We start from the raw sequence: 14,844 nt of genomic DNA on the forward strand, positions 1-14,844 counted from the left end.
TATATACTCGAGTATAAGCCGAGATTTTCAGCCTCTTTTTTGAGGCTGAAAGTGCCCCCCTCGGCTTATACTCGAGTCATCGCTGTCTGCCCGCTCGATCAGCGTGTCGAGCAGACAGACAGCGGCCATTCTATGATTCAAAAGCCGCGCCTCCGGCTCCGCCTTCGCCTGTGATAGGCGGAACACTGAATTTCCCAGCAGCCTGTGTTCCGCCTATCACGGGCATCTTCTCATCCTCGTACTACGGACGAGGATGATACGACGTCCGTGATAGGCGGAACACAGGCTGCTGGGAAATTCAGTGTTCCGCCTATCACAGGCGAAGGAGGAGGCGCGGCTTTTGAATTTTACAATGGCCGCCGACGAAGAGGGCACGGGACGGAGGCAAGGCAAGGCACGGCACGGGACAGGACAGGACGGGACGGGACGGGACGGGACGAAGGCAAGGCACGACACGGGACGGAGGCTCGGGACAAAGGCTCGGGACACAGGTAGGCTGGACACACACACACACACACACACACACACACACACACACACACACACACACACACACATGGAGACACACACACACGGATGGATGGATGGATGGAGACACACACACACACAGGGATGGATGGATACACACACACACAGGGATGGATGGATGGATGGATGGAGACACACACACACAGGGATGGATGGATGGATGGAGACACACACAGGGATGGATGGATGGATGGATGGAGACACACACACACAGGGATGGATGGATGGATGGACACACACACACACAGGGATGGATGGACGGACACACAGGGATGGACGGACACACAGGGATGGACGGACACACAGGGATGGACGGACACACACACAGGGATGGACAGGCATGTCTCACCCTCGGCTTATACACGAGTCAATAAGTTTGCCAGTTTTTTTGGGGGTAAATTGGGGGCCTCGGCTTATATTCGGGTCGGCCTATACTCGAGTATATACGGTACATATTTCTGTGTTTAATTGTATGTGCCATGTCCAGGAATCACACGGTGATTCCTTGACCGGGCAAAATAATTGTTTTGTGGAGGAGGAATGATGAGTGAGTTTACCTTGGGCAGATAAAAAATGGTGTCATCACAGGTTGTATGACTGCTGACCACCACTGGAGGGTGACTCAGTCAAATGTAGCTGGCTGGACACACACAGGCAGATGTAAATCCTGCATACGATCTGTCATACTCTAAGGGTTGTGGAGCAACCTATTGGATCCCTACACACTTACCAGATTCCCTAATGCCGAGTACACACGATTGGACTATCCGGCGGACAAACCGCCGGACTTTGCAGCGGAGGTCCGCCGGACTTTCCAAATGAGCGGACCTACCCACACACGACCTGACTTTTCCGGCGGACTAGGTACGGCGGACAAACCGCCGGACTATGGCGGGAATCAGCCGAACTTTTGAAATGAACGGAGAAAAGTCCATCCATTTTGAACGTGGCTCCAGATAGACGGGACTAGCGAAGGAGGTCAATGTCGCCGCCTCCATCGGCGAGATTGACACCTCGCTGGCCCTGTCACCTGGTATGGACTTAAATGGGAAGCCCTACGCCAAGAAAACAGCATCATCCGGGACAGTGACATCATAAGGGGGGGTCACCATGTGACATCACCCGGTGACCCCGCCCATTGTCCCTATATAAGTCGCCACACAACACGTCCCTGTCATTGTGGCCAGAGAGAGCGTTGAGTCAACATTTCAAGGAAGAAGAGAAGAAGAAAAGGCAGCGACGGGCGACAGAAGAGTCATCTACTAGCCACCCCTAGTAAAAGAGCTGGAAGAAGAAAACAGAGGCCCAGAGAGAAGACCCGAAGAGGGGGACAAGACCCCAGAAGTCGGAAGAAGAGGCGGCGGTGGCGACAGAAGACCGGGCCACCGCTAGTAAAAGAAAGTGGAGGCCCGGCAAGAAGACCCGAAGACGGGGACAACACCCCCGAAGTCGGAAGAAGACTCCCGGATGGCAGCGGCAACGACGAAGAAGAAAGCCGGGCTCCTCCCCTAGTAAAAGAGCTAGCAGAAGATAGTGGAGTCTGGCGAGAAGACCCCCCAAAACGGAAGACTACCGGAGCTGTGCAATAAATTATTTTTAAAACGTATTTTTTCTTTACACTTTTTTTCACCAGGTGAATGGGTAGGGGTACATGGTACCCCAATACTCATTCACATAGGGTGGGGGGCTTATTAAAGGTGGCTCCCGGATTCCGATAAGCCCCCCAGCCCGCAGACCCCGACAACCAACGGCCAGGGTTGTCGGGAAGAGGCCCTTGTCTTCATCAACATGGGGATAAGGTGCTTTGGGGTGGGGGGGCCGCAGGGCACACGTCCTGGTACGCCTCAGGAGGGGGGGCGCTCGCTCGTCCCCACCCCCTTTCTTGACCGGCCAGGCTGTGTGCTCGGATAAGGGTCTGATATGGACTTTGGGGGGACCCCCATGCCGTTTTTTCAGCGTAGGGCTTCCCCTTTAAGTCCATACCAGGTGACGGGGCCAACGAGGTGTCAATCTCGCCGATGGAGGCGGCGACATTGACCTCCTTCGCTAGTCCCATCTACCTGGAGCCACGTTCAAAATGAATGGACTTTTCTCCGTGTGTGGGAGAATCCGTTCATTTCAAAAGTCTGGCAGACTAGCACACAGACGGCCGGATTGTCCACCGGACTGCCGAGTACGGCGGACAATTTTAAGTTAAAACTTCTTTCTAAGTCTGCCGGACTTTTGGAAAGAAAAAGTCCGCCGGAGCCCATACACGCCGGATAGTCTGATTGTGTGTACGCGGCATAAGATATCCCGCAAGCTAGAATCTTTGCATGATCCTTTTCCCCCACCTACACATACCCACCCACACCAAACACTTGATTTCACACAACCTTTCCAGTTCACTCCTGTCAACAAGGTAAACCAATGCTATAGTATAAAAAGAGAGGAAAATCATTTAAAGAACGTTACAGTTTGGGCAGTATGGTTTATCCTGTTGGTGGGTACACACAGGTACGTCAGCAATCCACCTGGTTCAGACAGGCTCTGTATGAATTACCCTGCTCAATTTAGAGAAGTATGGATGTGGGATGGGCTTTTATCCCCTTTGGCCAATCACCTTTGGAAGTGTACCTCACCTGCTGGGAGGAGGGTTTCTTCCTCCAGAAGAGGTCATAGGTTTTGTGGACCAGCCGGTTCTGATGGCTGGGTTGGGGGTAGGGTTTATCGACATCAGCCCTAGGATGGGCCATTTCATATCCACATGAAGCCCAAAATGCATACTATCAGTAGGGATCATTTTCGTCTCCCTGTATTTAATAATTTGGATTTTATTTATTTAAAAAAACATATTCCCTTTGATCTTAATTAAAATGAATATTGACATTAGATTGTTCAGAGCCCCATCAGAGTCTCATCAGGCTTGCCCCATCCTTCTCTAGTGAGGTGAAAGATATCTAAAGTGAATATAAGGTGGGAGACCCCTATGAGATGGTATTAAAACTCCATCCCCTTATAGGAGCAATACACAAAGATTTATGTTTCCAGTGAATCAATGCCAAGATAACAACATATATTTATGAAAATATACAATTTTCTCTTCTTTGTAAACCTATTGAGAAGTTGCTCCAACTGGAGTAACAACTAGCTTCACATCTCTTTGCAGCAACCAAACTTTCCATAGCGAGAGCCTGGAAAACCTGACCTGAAACCTGAAAGAAATCTCAGTTTCAAGGCAGTCAAATGCCAAATGACCGCTATTATGGTCAACTAAGAATTAACGGCCATTTTAGTTGATACTCAGGAAAAATTTCTCCAAGTCTGGTAGCCTTGGATTTCCCATGCTCAACCAATATGCTTCGATGACCTCCTCATGTCAATCTGATGACCCTAATTCACTGTTCCCTGAGACCTTTTTATTTTTATCTCTCTTTCTACCTTTTCCGAGATCTTTATTTTGTTTCCTGCTCTTCTCCTTGTCTTTCCTTTTAATTTTGTCTTTCCTTTTAATTAGCGTGTAAACCTATTAAGCCTATTAAGCCTTCAAGTGGTTGTAAACCCTTACAACCAACTTTGACCTACAGGTAAGCCTAGATTAAGGCTTACCTGTAGGTCCAAGAAATATCTCCTAAACCTACACGGTTTAGGAGATATTTGCTGAATGACAGGCACCTTTCTACTCTTTCTCCCATTCCTTTTTTATTCTTCTACGGCATGCCTGCACGAGCTGTCGTAGCTATACGTCGGCTCGCGGGGTCGGGATAGCAGGCGCGCGCACGCCCACTGCATGATGACCAATGGCCATGAGCGATCGTGAGCAGGAGACACAGAACAGGGATGAGTGTGTGTAAATACACACTTCCCTGTTCTGTTCTGACAGGAGTGACAGATCATGTGTTGATATTAGCTAGGAACCATGATCTGTCACTTCCTCTAGTCAGTTCCCTCTCCCTTCAGTTAGAATCACCTCCCAGGGAACACAGTTAACCCCTTGATCGCCCCTAGTGTTAACCATTTCATTGCCAGTGATATTTATGCAGTAATCAATGCATTTTTATAGCACTGATCACTGTATTAATGCTAATGGTCCCAAAAATGTGTAAAAATTGTCCGATGTGTCTGCCATAATGTCGCAGTCATGACAAAAATCGCAGATCACCGCCATTACTAGTAAAAAAAAGTAATAAAAATGCTATAAATCTATCCCCTATTTTGTAGACGCTATAACTTTTACGCAAACCAATCAATATACGCTTATTGCGATTTTTATTTTACCAAAGATATGTAGAAGAATACATATCGGCCTAAACTGAGAAAAAAAATAGCTTTTTAAAAAAAGAAATGGGGATAATTATTATAGAAAAAAGTACAAAATATTGTAATTTTCAAAATTGTCACTCTTTTTTTGTTTATAGTGCAAAAAATAAAAACCGCAGAGGCGATCAAATACCACCAAAAGAAAGCTCTATTTGTGAGTAAATTTTGTTTGGGTGCAACGTCACATGACCGCGCAATTCTAAGTTAAAGCGACACAGTGCCGAATCGCAAAAAGTGCTCTGGTCAAGAAGGGGGTAAATTCTTCCGGGGCTGAAGTGGTTAAAGAAAAACAAAACAAAAACAAACCTTTACAATCACTTTAAGAAGAGTAAAATAAAATGTAACAAAAAAGGGCATAATTATATTAAAGATTGTATTTTCATTTTTCTCTTCCATAGTTTTTATAATAATAACCTGACAGACAGTTTCTGCACCGACCTGGCCTCAGGAATAAGAAATAACCAGGCACTGAGGAGACTGGACCTGTCCTGGAACCATCTGGAGGGTCCTCATTTCAGAGAGCTGATGACAGCTCTGACCACAAGCCGGATAGAGGAGTTAATGTGAGTGGAAAAATACATGAGATTTTAATCTACAACGTGGATGTAAAGGATGTGAGGATACAACACTTTGCTTGGCTATGTACACCACAGCCTACATTTTAAATTGCATTCTGTGGTAGTCCACTGAGTTCTCTTTGCTAAACGGAACAGAGAGCTTTGTGAGACAGTCATGTATCATTTACACATCACCAGACTCCCCTTTTGCCATTTTTTCTACTCCTTCTCCCATTCCTTTTTTATTCTTCTATGCAAACTTTGGACTTCCAAAGCCATATAGATTGGCGCACATTTTTAAATTACATTACAGTGCTTTTTAATTGAAATCCTATGACTGCTAGAATATAGCAGATTTTAAATAGTCTATTATCCCAAAACAACTTCTGTTATAGGTGCAATCCATCCAAAAACGAATATTATAATTTTTATGAGTTGTTGGACACAAAAATCAGCAAACTTTTTTGGTGGCTCTCTTGGATTCCAGTGAATGTTTTCTGTGTGGAGTTTCTAGGTTTACATGCCTGTTTTCCACGTACTGTAGGATTATAAAATTGCCTCAAAACTTGGACCAGTGGTGTGCAAACTGTGGCCCTTGGACTGGATGTGGTCCTTTGGTTGCTTTTTTTCCAGTCCTTAGGCTCCCACTGATATGAGGCACTATTCCTCCCACTGTCAACAAGGTTCAGGCACCATCCCTTCCACTGGCACCAATAATGGGGCATTGTTCCTCTTACTGACATCAACAATGGGGTACTATTTCTTCTGATGATACCAGTGGGCACTGTTCCTCCCACCAATTATAATGATGGGGAATTATCCCTCCTCCTATTAACCATTTGTGCTTTTTTACTCCTTCTGACCCCCAAGCCTCAGGAATTGTTTACTACCATTGACGTTGGGACATTTTCTACTTCCACTGGCCACAGTTTGGCCCCTCTAAAGTCTGAAGGTCAGTAAACTGGCCCATTGCTTAGAATGTTTGGAGACCCTGACTTAGACAAAGGAACAGCCAAAGTGGGAACATCCTGGGGTTGGTAGGAATAGGCAAAACTCCAAGGTGGGTCCAAACAAAGCAAGAAACTCTGGCAGGGTGAACCAGGAGGTGACTCTGCCCACTGAACTGAACCTAGAACTGAAATGCCAACTTTGGTTGCATTGACCCCCTTAAAATCGATTTTAATATTTAGATTGGGGGGAATCTGACTAGAATCTGTCTAGAATAACTAAAATAAAATATAATGAAAAATATAAGATACTTATTTGAAGTTCTTTAAGAGACAATATTGTGGAATATTTTATTGAAATAATTTTCTGTTCTCATTCTTCTATTCTTCTGTAGTTTGTATGGTAATAACCTGACAGAAAGTTCCTCCATCCACCTGGGATCAGGAATAAGAAATAACCAAACACTGAGGACACTTGACTTGTCTGGGAACAATCTGGAGGGTCCTCATTTCAGGGATCTGATGGAAGCTCTGACCACAAGCCGGATAGAGGAATTACAGTGAGTAGAACAGGACAAACCTTTTCAGGAACACTTTTACATACAAAACATAAAAAAATTTAATTGGGGTGTTTTTATAAAGAGTCAACTCTAACATTTACCATAAAGCCAACATCTGTGAAACACTCACCCGATATGTAACAAACATCATGATTTACAAAGATAATTCCCACATTCTAAGAACATTCATCAGCATCTGGATTTGAGAATCGATGTAAAAGTCTCCTAATATATCCAGTGGCAGCTGTTAGAAGATTGTTCTTATGACATTGACCCCTCTTTTCATGTATTTCCCAACGATGTCCTATGGAGACCCAAACGGCTCATCCACATTCTCTGTATATGTGATACAAATTCACCAAATATTTTCCTAATTCCACAATTTGCATATATGAAAAGGTATAGCAATGAAAATATACTCTTGGCAAATGTACCTGAATTCACCCAATGTTTTTAAATGTCTCCTTATATGATATTGTATTCAGTGGCAACTGGAACTCGAGTTCTTCTTTTGTGGTAGTGGCATGGCACTGAAACAGACCAACCCCCCCTTGTGCGGGCGTTCCGGCACTTACCAGCTCATGTGGCGGGCCTGTGGCAGGGGAGGGCTGACAGCCTTAGGCCTGGGGGGCAAGTCCAGTCAAGTGGCCCACTTTAACCCCGAATCAGTTCACTATCTATGCCCACCTTGTATTACAAGGTTACCCATGGCTAGTAGCCAGCAGAGCCCTACAGGCCATGATCAGCTCCCAGCAGGACCTACAGGTGCATGCCCATCTCCCAGCCCGTGGGTCCTGCTCACCTCTCGGTCCTGCTGGCCACTGGCCATAGCCAGCTCCCAGTAGGACCAACAGGCAGCGGTGGTGCGTCCATAAAGGCGCAGGAACGCCGCCCCCGTGTCACTTGCTCTCTCACATAGATTCATGCATTGCATAAATCTATCTATGGTCGCCGCTGCTGCCCCCTATTCATGTGCCTGGTCCCTTGTTGGGTGCCATGCATATGAATTACAGCGGCAGAGTTTCTTTGGAAATGCCTGATTAGAGCCATAGGCTCAAATAGGCTTCCTGATTAAAGCCATGGGCTCTAATAGGCTTCCGAAAGGGAAAAACAGTGGGCTGATTACTCATTGGTGTGTTAGAGAACCAAAGACATTGCTTTCCTAACACTGACCTGCCTCACAGCCAATCAGGTTGCTCAGGTCATGTTACCTGTCACCTGATTGGCTGAAACAACAGGTGCCGCTATTGGACGCCTGACGGGAGAAGAAGTGCAGGAGACGCATGTTGCTGTCACCTGCTGCCCCACAAGACAGGGTAAGTGCAGGGCAGAAGGCGAGCGGGCGTCACACTGGCAGATTTTAGCACACTGGCAGCATTGGGCACACTGGCAGCGTTTGATGGCACAGTGGCTGCATATGATGTATTTTTTTCACATTTTTTCAGTTTGTTTGCCCCCCCAAAATATTTTAGCACCGGCCGCCACTGCCAACAGGCCATGATTAGTTCCAGCAGGACCCACAGGGAATGGCCAGCTCCCAACAGGACATCATGTACTGTACCATTCCCGAGTCTTTTCTGCAGGTGATCCCTCTGTGTAGTGCGGGGACAAGGTCATCCAGTGCCCAGGCAAAGATAGCAAACTGCATCCCCCCCCAGGTGGAGGAGGGAATCGGGGTAATAGTGCCATAATGTTTGTGACGTGCTGTGGGGTCACTGGAAGGAAAAAAATGCTGCTGCATTGCTGTCAGTTTGAGAAGGACTGATTGATAACTATGTCAGTGCCATCCAGTGCACTGTGATAAAATGTAGAATAAGGCTGGGTTCACACTGCTGCGGAAGCGAGAACTGGATGTGATTCGCACCGCACTGCAGTGCAAATCACATCTGATCTCTGTGCGATGCGAGTTCAGCCATACAGATAGTATGGCTGAATTCGCATCGCACCCGCCGCAAACTCGCACGGGACCCTTTTTTTGGTCCGCAGCAGAATCGGATCGCATGGGTGTTCACACCATGCGATCCGATTCCTGTCCGAGTTTGCAGATCGCACTGCGATATGCGGACTGATCTGGGGGTGTCATTAACATTTCACTGACACTCCCAGCAGTCCGCATAGGGCAGTGTGAACTGCCGGCGGGAGGCATGCGATGCGGGAAAACGCTGCGGATTTGCGGCGTTCCCGCATCGCTCCGGTGTGAACCTGGCCTTACTGTATTTTATTGCAGCTTACTGCACCTCTGGACTGCGCTGCAGTGTAAATGGAGCACATAGAGAACAGTTGTATTCTATGTGCTCTAGCAGTGACTGGTATTTTTCCAGTGTGGAAAAATGGCAGTCACTGCACTAGTGTGAAAAAGTCCTAATTCTGTAGTATAAGAGAGTGAAGGGCTGCATGTGTTAGAGGCATGATTCTGACAGAACTATTGTATTAGGTAAAAGTAAGCTGGGATGGAAAGGGTGTCAGCCCAAGTACATGTGTGGAATGCCCAGAGCTGACAGGCTACAGTGATTTATATGAGGAGAGCAGAATTACAAAACAGAAGAGAGGATAAAATGAATGGGGAAAAGATAAGTAAATTGGTGCAAGGAGAGTCTGACTTACCTACAGCAAGATTGTACCGGCCGGGAGAGATGAGTACACAGAGGGAGGGGGAGGGGGATGAAGCATGAGTGAAATCAGCCTGGGAAAAATGAAGGAAGAAACTAAACAGAAACAAACCAAACGTGATGTGTCCTGGAAGGAGAGAGAGGTTATAGGAGTGAAGAGTGATACATTGCAGCCAGTAGGAGAGTTATCACAAAGCAGGTGCAGCTGCTAGGAACAGAGCAGCAGGAGAATGATGGCTTGAAGTTGCTGGCCGCCCCCCCTGTGAAGTGATTGGTCTCCCTGCCGGGAGTTGGAGTTACCTGCTGTGCTGCTCAGTTCCCTCCAGTCTCTACCCACCAGACTACAACTCCCAGAATGCAGCGCAGCAGCAACACAGCCAATCGGCGGCCAACTTCCTCAAAGAAAAAAAAAAAAGTGTCAGCAAACAGCGGCTGTTTTGATTAAAAGTAAGACGGCCTGGGGGGAAATTTCCACCCTGCCCCCCGGCCCAGCCTGCCCCTGGCCTGTGGTGTCCTCTCCTCCTCTCCTGGAGTGTGGGCAGCGGTCAAAGTGGCTCCAGAGTCCGCGATTCTAGCTTCCTCCGCAGTGTGTCTCCTCTTCCGCCAAAGCACTAGGCATCCAATAGGATTGTCCGACGCTTTGACCAATCGGGAAACAAGTCTCACAGACCTGCCTTCTGATTGGCGGGGAGGAACTGTAGTGTGATAATAGTGAAAAGTAATTCGCTATTGTCACACAACTGGGTGGGCTCGGAGCGCAATGCTCTGTGCTCCGAGGCCATCCTTTTTTAAGCCTATTAGAGCCTCTGGCTCTAATCAGGTGCTTCAAAAAACACCCTGCATTGGAATCCATGGTCCGACGCCACTGATATGTAGATAAGGGGGCCAGACGGGGAGACGGCGCCTGTGCGCCCTGTATGGACGGGCTGCCACTGATTGTATTTGAGCTAAAACTCTATTTTTCAACTCCTTGAAACCCAACCCCAGGATTATCCTGCTGGCAGTTCCACTGACTAATTTTTATCTGGATTTTTGTTAAAGGTTTGTTAAAATATGGCACTACATTTAGTCTGGTAACTGCTAAATTGTTAGAAACTGATGTTTTTTTTCACTATAACAAGACACCTACACACTGACCTACAATTGCCTGCTTAAAACTGTATTAGTTCTCTCTGTCCTACAAGAGTTACCGTATATACTCGAGTATAAGCCGAGATTTTCAGCCTCTTTTTTGAGGCTGAAAGTGCCCCCCTCGGCTTATACTCGAGTCATCGCCGTCTGACTGCTCGATCAGCGTATCGAGCAGACAGACGGCGGACATACTACAATTCGAAAGCCGCGCCTCCGCCTCCGCCTGTGATAGGCGGAACACTCAATTTCCCAGCAGTCAGTGTTCCGCCTATCACGGACATCCGCTCATCCTCGTACTACGGACGAGGATGAGACGATGTCCGTGATAGGCGGAACACAGGCTGCTGGGAAATTCAGTGTTCCGCCTATCACAGGCGAAGGCGGAGGCGCGGCTTTTGAATTTTAGAATGGCCGCCGAGGCGCCGACGAAGAGCGGCGATCCTGGCAAGGCACGGGACGGAGGCAAGGCAAGGCACGGCACGGGACGGGACGGAGGCAAGGCACGACACGGGACGGAGGCAAGGCACGACACGGGACGGAGGCAAGGAGGCAAGGCACGGCACGGCACGGGACGGAGGCAAGGAGGCAAGGCACGGCACGGGACGGAGGCAAGGAGGCAAGGCACGGGACGGAGGCTCGGGACACAGGCTCGGGACACAGGTAGGCTGGACACACACACACACACACACACACACACACACACATGGACACACACACACAGGGATGGATGGATGGAGACACACACACACAGGGATGGATGGATACACACACACACAGGGATGGATGGATGGAGACACACACACACAGGGATGGATGGATGGATGGAGACACACACACACAGGGATGGATGGATGGATGGAGACACACACACACACAGGGATGGATGGATGGATGGACACACACACACACAGGGATGGATGGATGGACACACACACACACAGGGATGGATGGATGGATGGATGGATGGACACACACACACACAGGGATGGATGGACGGACACACAGGGATGGACGGACACACAGGGATGGACGGACACACAGGGATGGACGGACACACACACAGGGATGGACAGGCATGTCTCACCCTCGGCTTATACACGAGTCAATAAGTTTGCCAGTTTTTTTGGGGGTAAATTGGGGGCCTCGGCTTATATTCGGGTCGGCCTATACTCGAGTATATACGGTAATACATTTCCAACCAGACAATTGTCCTCTCAGTGTTTTCCTATCCTGCACAGAAGGGGTAATGCCATGGGAGCCCCAGGAGGGGGTCCTTGTATGTTTCTGTTTAGGTAAGTGCATGAAATATGACAAGCCCTTTATTTGGACTGAATGTTGAACCTTATACTGTAAGGGGAACCAGTCAGTAACTTAGAGAGAAAAGTAAACAATTGAGGTGTTTGGTGTTTAAGTGTTGTTCATGACTAATCTGCTAGGTCCTTGATGTGAGTTCAGGAATGGTTCTTGTGTTTTAAAGTCTAGGCCCTTGTACACACGGTCGGACATTCCGGCAACCAAATCCGTCGGATTTTGTCCGAAACTGTCTACCTGACATGCCATATATTTAGTTGCAGCGAATACAATTCATAAAAGCCACCCAGAGGGTGTAATCTTATGCCGCGTACACACGTAGCAGACTATCCGGCCGATTTAGTCTGGCGGACTTTGCGCCGGACTGTCCGCCGGACTTTCCGAACGAGCTACTTGCCCACACACGGAACTTTTTCAGCGGACTAATACGGCGTACTAAGTCCGCCGGACTATCCGCCGTACTTTTGAAATGAACGGACTCGCCCACACACGCGGAGGAAAGTCCGCTCATTTTGAGCGCGTCTCCAGGTAGCCGGGGCCCGCGAAGGAGACGTCGCTGGCCCCGCCACCTGGTATGGACTTAAAGGGGAATCCCTACGCCGAAAAATTGGCGTGGGGGTCCTCCCTAGGTCCATATCAGACCCTTATCCGAGCATGCTACCCGGCCAGCCAGGTTGTAAACCACTCTGTGTCACTTTTACCTACCTAGAATAAGGCTTATCTATAGGTTGTGGAAATATCTCTTAACATGCACCGTTTAGGAGATGAGGTCATCAGTGCATGCGCTGTGAAGAAGCAGCCCTCCATGCCGTTTCTTCACTCGCAAGTGCCGTGGCTAATGGCTCCCTCGCGCATGCGCGGGAGTGACGTCACGTGTCCAGTCACAGAGCCGGAGTCTGTGGCCACAGAAAGAGAAGACGAAGATGGATGAGGCCACCAGCGGGGACACCGCAGGCTTTGTTTGCAGGTAAGTGCCACATAATGGGCTGTGCGATGCATACTAGCCCATTATGCTTTTACTTTGCAGGGGAAAACAGAGGAAGAAAAACCCATCATTTTTCACTCAGCAGCATAAAAACACAAATTATTCTAAACATTAATTGTTCAGAAACTCTGGTAGGGAGATCTTGCTGATAAATTCCAAATCAAATACTAGGTGATGACCAGCCAAGTTAAGATATACATTATATGACTTAAATATCACTTTAGTTTGGACCAACATCCTACATTTTCTGTAATTTGTAAAATGAAAATGTAAAAATAGTTTTCTACAGAGGTTTTATCTGTATTATTTTCTCAACATTCTGGTTTTCTATTACAGTTTCAATGGCAATAGATTGACAGACAGTTCCTGCACCCCCCTGGCATCAGGAATAAGAAATAACCAGACGCTGAGGGAGCTTGGCCTGTCTGGGAACAATCTGGAGGGTCCTCATTTCAGTGACCTGATGAGCGCTCTGCCCACAAGCCGGATAGAGGAATTACAGTGAGTAAAACAAGACTGGTTGCAACTTGCAATAGTTCTTTTCTAGAACAGTTTTGCACCCAAAACATATAAATACATGAAATAACAAGGGAGGAAGTATTATATTCACTTTATATTCACAATGCATTCCTCTATGAAACATTCACCTAATACATAACAAACATCATTATTCACACAACTGCTATTCCAAGAATATTCCAAGAACATTCACCAAAATCTTTTCTTTTTTTTTTTTTTAGAAACAGAAAATGCTGCCTCATGTAGCATGCTCCAAATGTATAAAGATTTGGTTGTTACAAGATTGCCTTTCTGGCATTGTTTATTCTGAACTAGTGTGTCTAAATAGAAGTTATTTTCTATGGTGACCCAAACCACTCACCAACATGTACCATATACAGTATCTAACAAAAGTGAGTACACCCCTCACATTTTTGTAAATATCTTATTATATCTTTTCATGTGACACTGAAGAAATGGCACTTGTCTACAATGTAAAGTAGTGAGTGTACAGCTTGTATAACAGTGTAAATGTGTCCCCTCAAAATAACTCAACACACAGCCATTAATGTCTAAACCGCTGGCAACATAAGTCAGTACACCCCTAAGTGAAAATGTCTAAATTGGGCCCAAAGTGTCAATATTTTGTGTGGCTGCCATTATTTTCCAGCACTGTCTTAACCCTCTTGGGCATGGAGGTCACCAGAGCTTCACAGGTCACCATTAGAGTCCTCTTCCCCTCCTCCATGATGACATCACAGAGCTGATGGATGTTAGAGACCTTGCGCTCCTCCACCTTCTGTTTGAGGATGTCCCACAGATGCTCAATAGGGTTTAGGTCTGGAGACATGTTTGGCCAGTCCATCACCTTTACCTTCAGCTTCTTTAGCAAGGCAGTGGTCGTATTGGAGGTGTGTTTGGGGTCGTTATCATGTTGGAATACTGCCCTGCGGCTCAGTTTTCAAAAGGAGGGGGATCATGCTCTGCTTCAGTATGTCACAGTACATGTTGGCATTTATGGTTCCCTCATTGAACTGTAGCTCCCCAGTTCCGGCAGCACTCATGCAGCCCCATACCATGACACTTCCACCACCATGCTTGACTATAGGCAAGACACACTTGTCTTTGTACTCCTCACCTGGTTGCCACCACAGATGCTTGACACTATCTGAACCAAATACCTTTATCTTGGTCTCATCAGTAGTCCATGCCCTGTGTCTTCAGCAAACTGTTTGTGGGCTTTCTTGTGCATCATCTTTAGAAGAGGCTTCCTTCTGGGAGGACAGCCATGCAGACCAATTTGATGCAGTAAGCGGCATATGGTCTGAGCACTGACAGGCTGACCCCCCCCCCACCCCTACAACCTCTGCAGCAATGCTGGCAGCACTCATGCGTCTATTTCCCAAAGACAACCTCTGG

General features: G+C 47.3%; 1 protein-coding gene across 2 annotated transcripts in view; it reads left to right on the plus strand.

Moving 5' to 3' along the window:
• Positions 1–14,844, plus strand: part of LOC143995796 (NACHT, LRR and PYD domains-containing protein 3-like) — a 136,397-nt gene that overhangs the window by 50,664 nt on the left and 70,889 nt on the right. For both annotated transcript variants that reach the window (XM_077490506.1, XM_077490507.1), the window contains exons 7-9: positions 5,226–5,390; positions 6,727–6,891; positions 13,264–13,428. In XM_077490506.1, coding sequence (XP_077346632.1) covers positions 5,226–5,390; positions 6,727–6,891; positions 13,264–13,428 — 495 coding nt within the window. The remainder of the gene's footprint in view (positions 1–5,225; positions 5,391–6,726; positions 6,892–13,263; positions 13,429–14,844) is intronic.

Source organism: Lithobates pipiens, unplaced genomic scaffold (genome assembly GCF_037356315.1).
Source record: "Lithobates pipiens isolate NorthernLeopardFrog02 unplaced genomic scaffold, aLitPip1_a1.2 Scaffold_19, whole genome shotgun sequence".
Taxonomy (NCBI): Eukaryota; Metazoa; Chordata; class Amphibia; order Anura; family Ranidae; genus Lithobates; species Lithobates pipiens.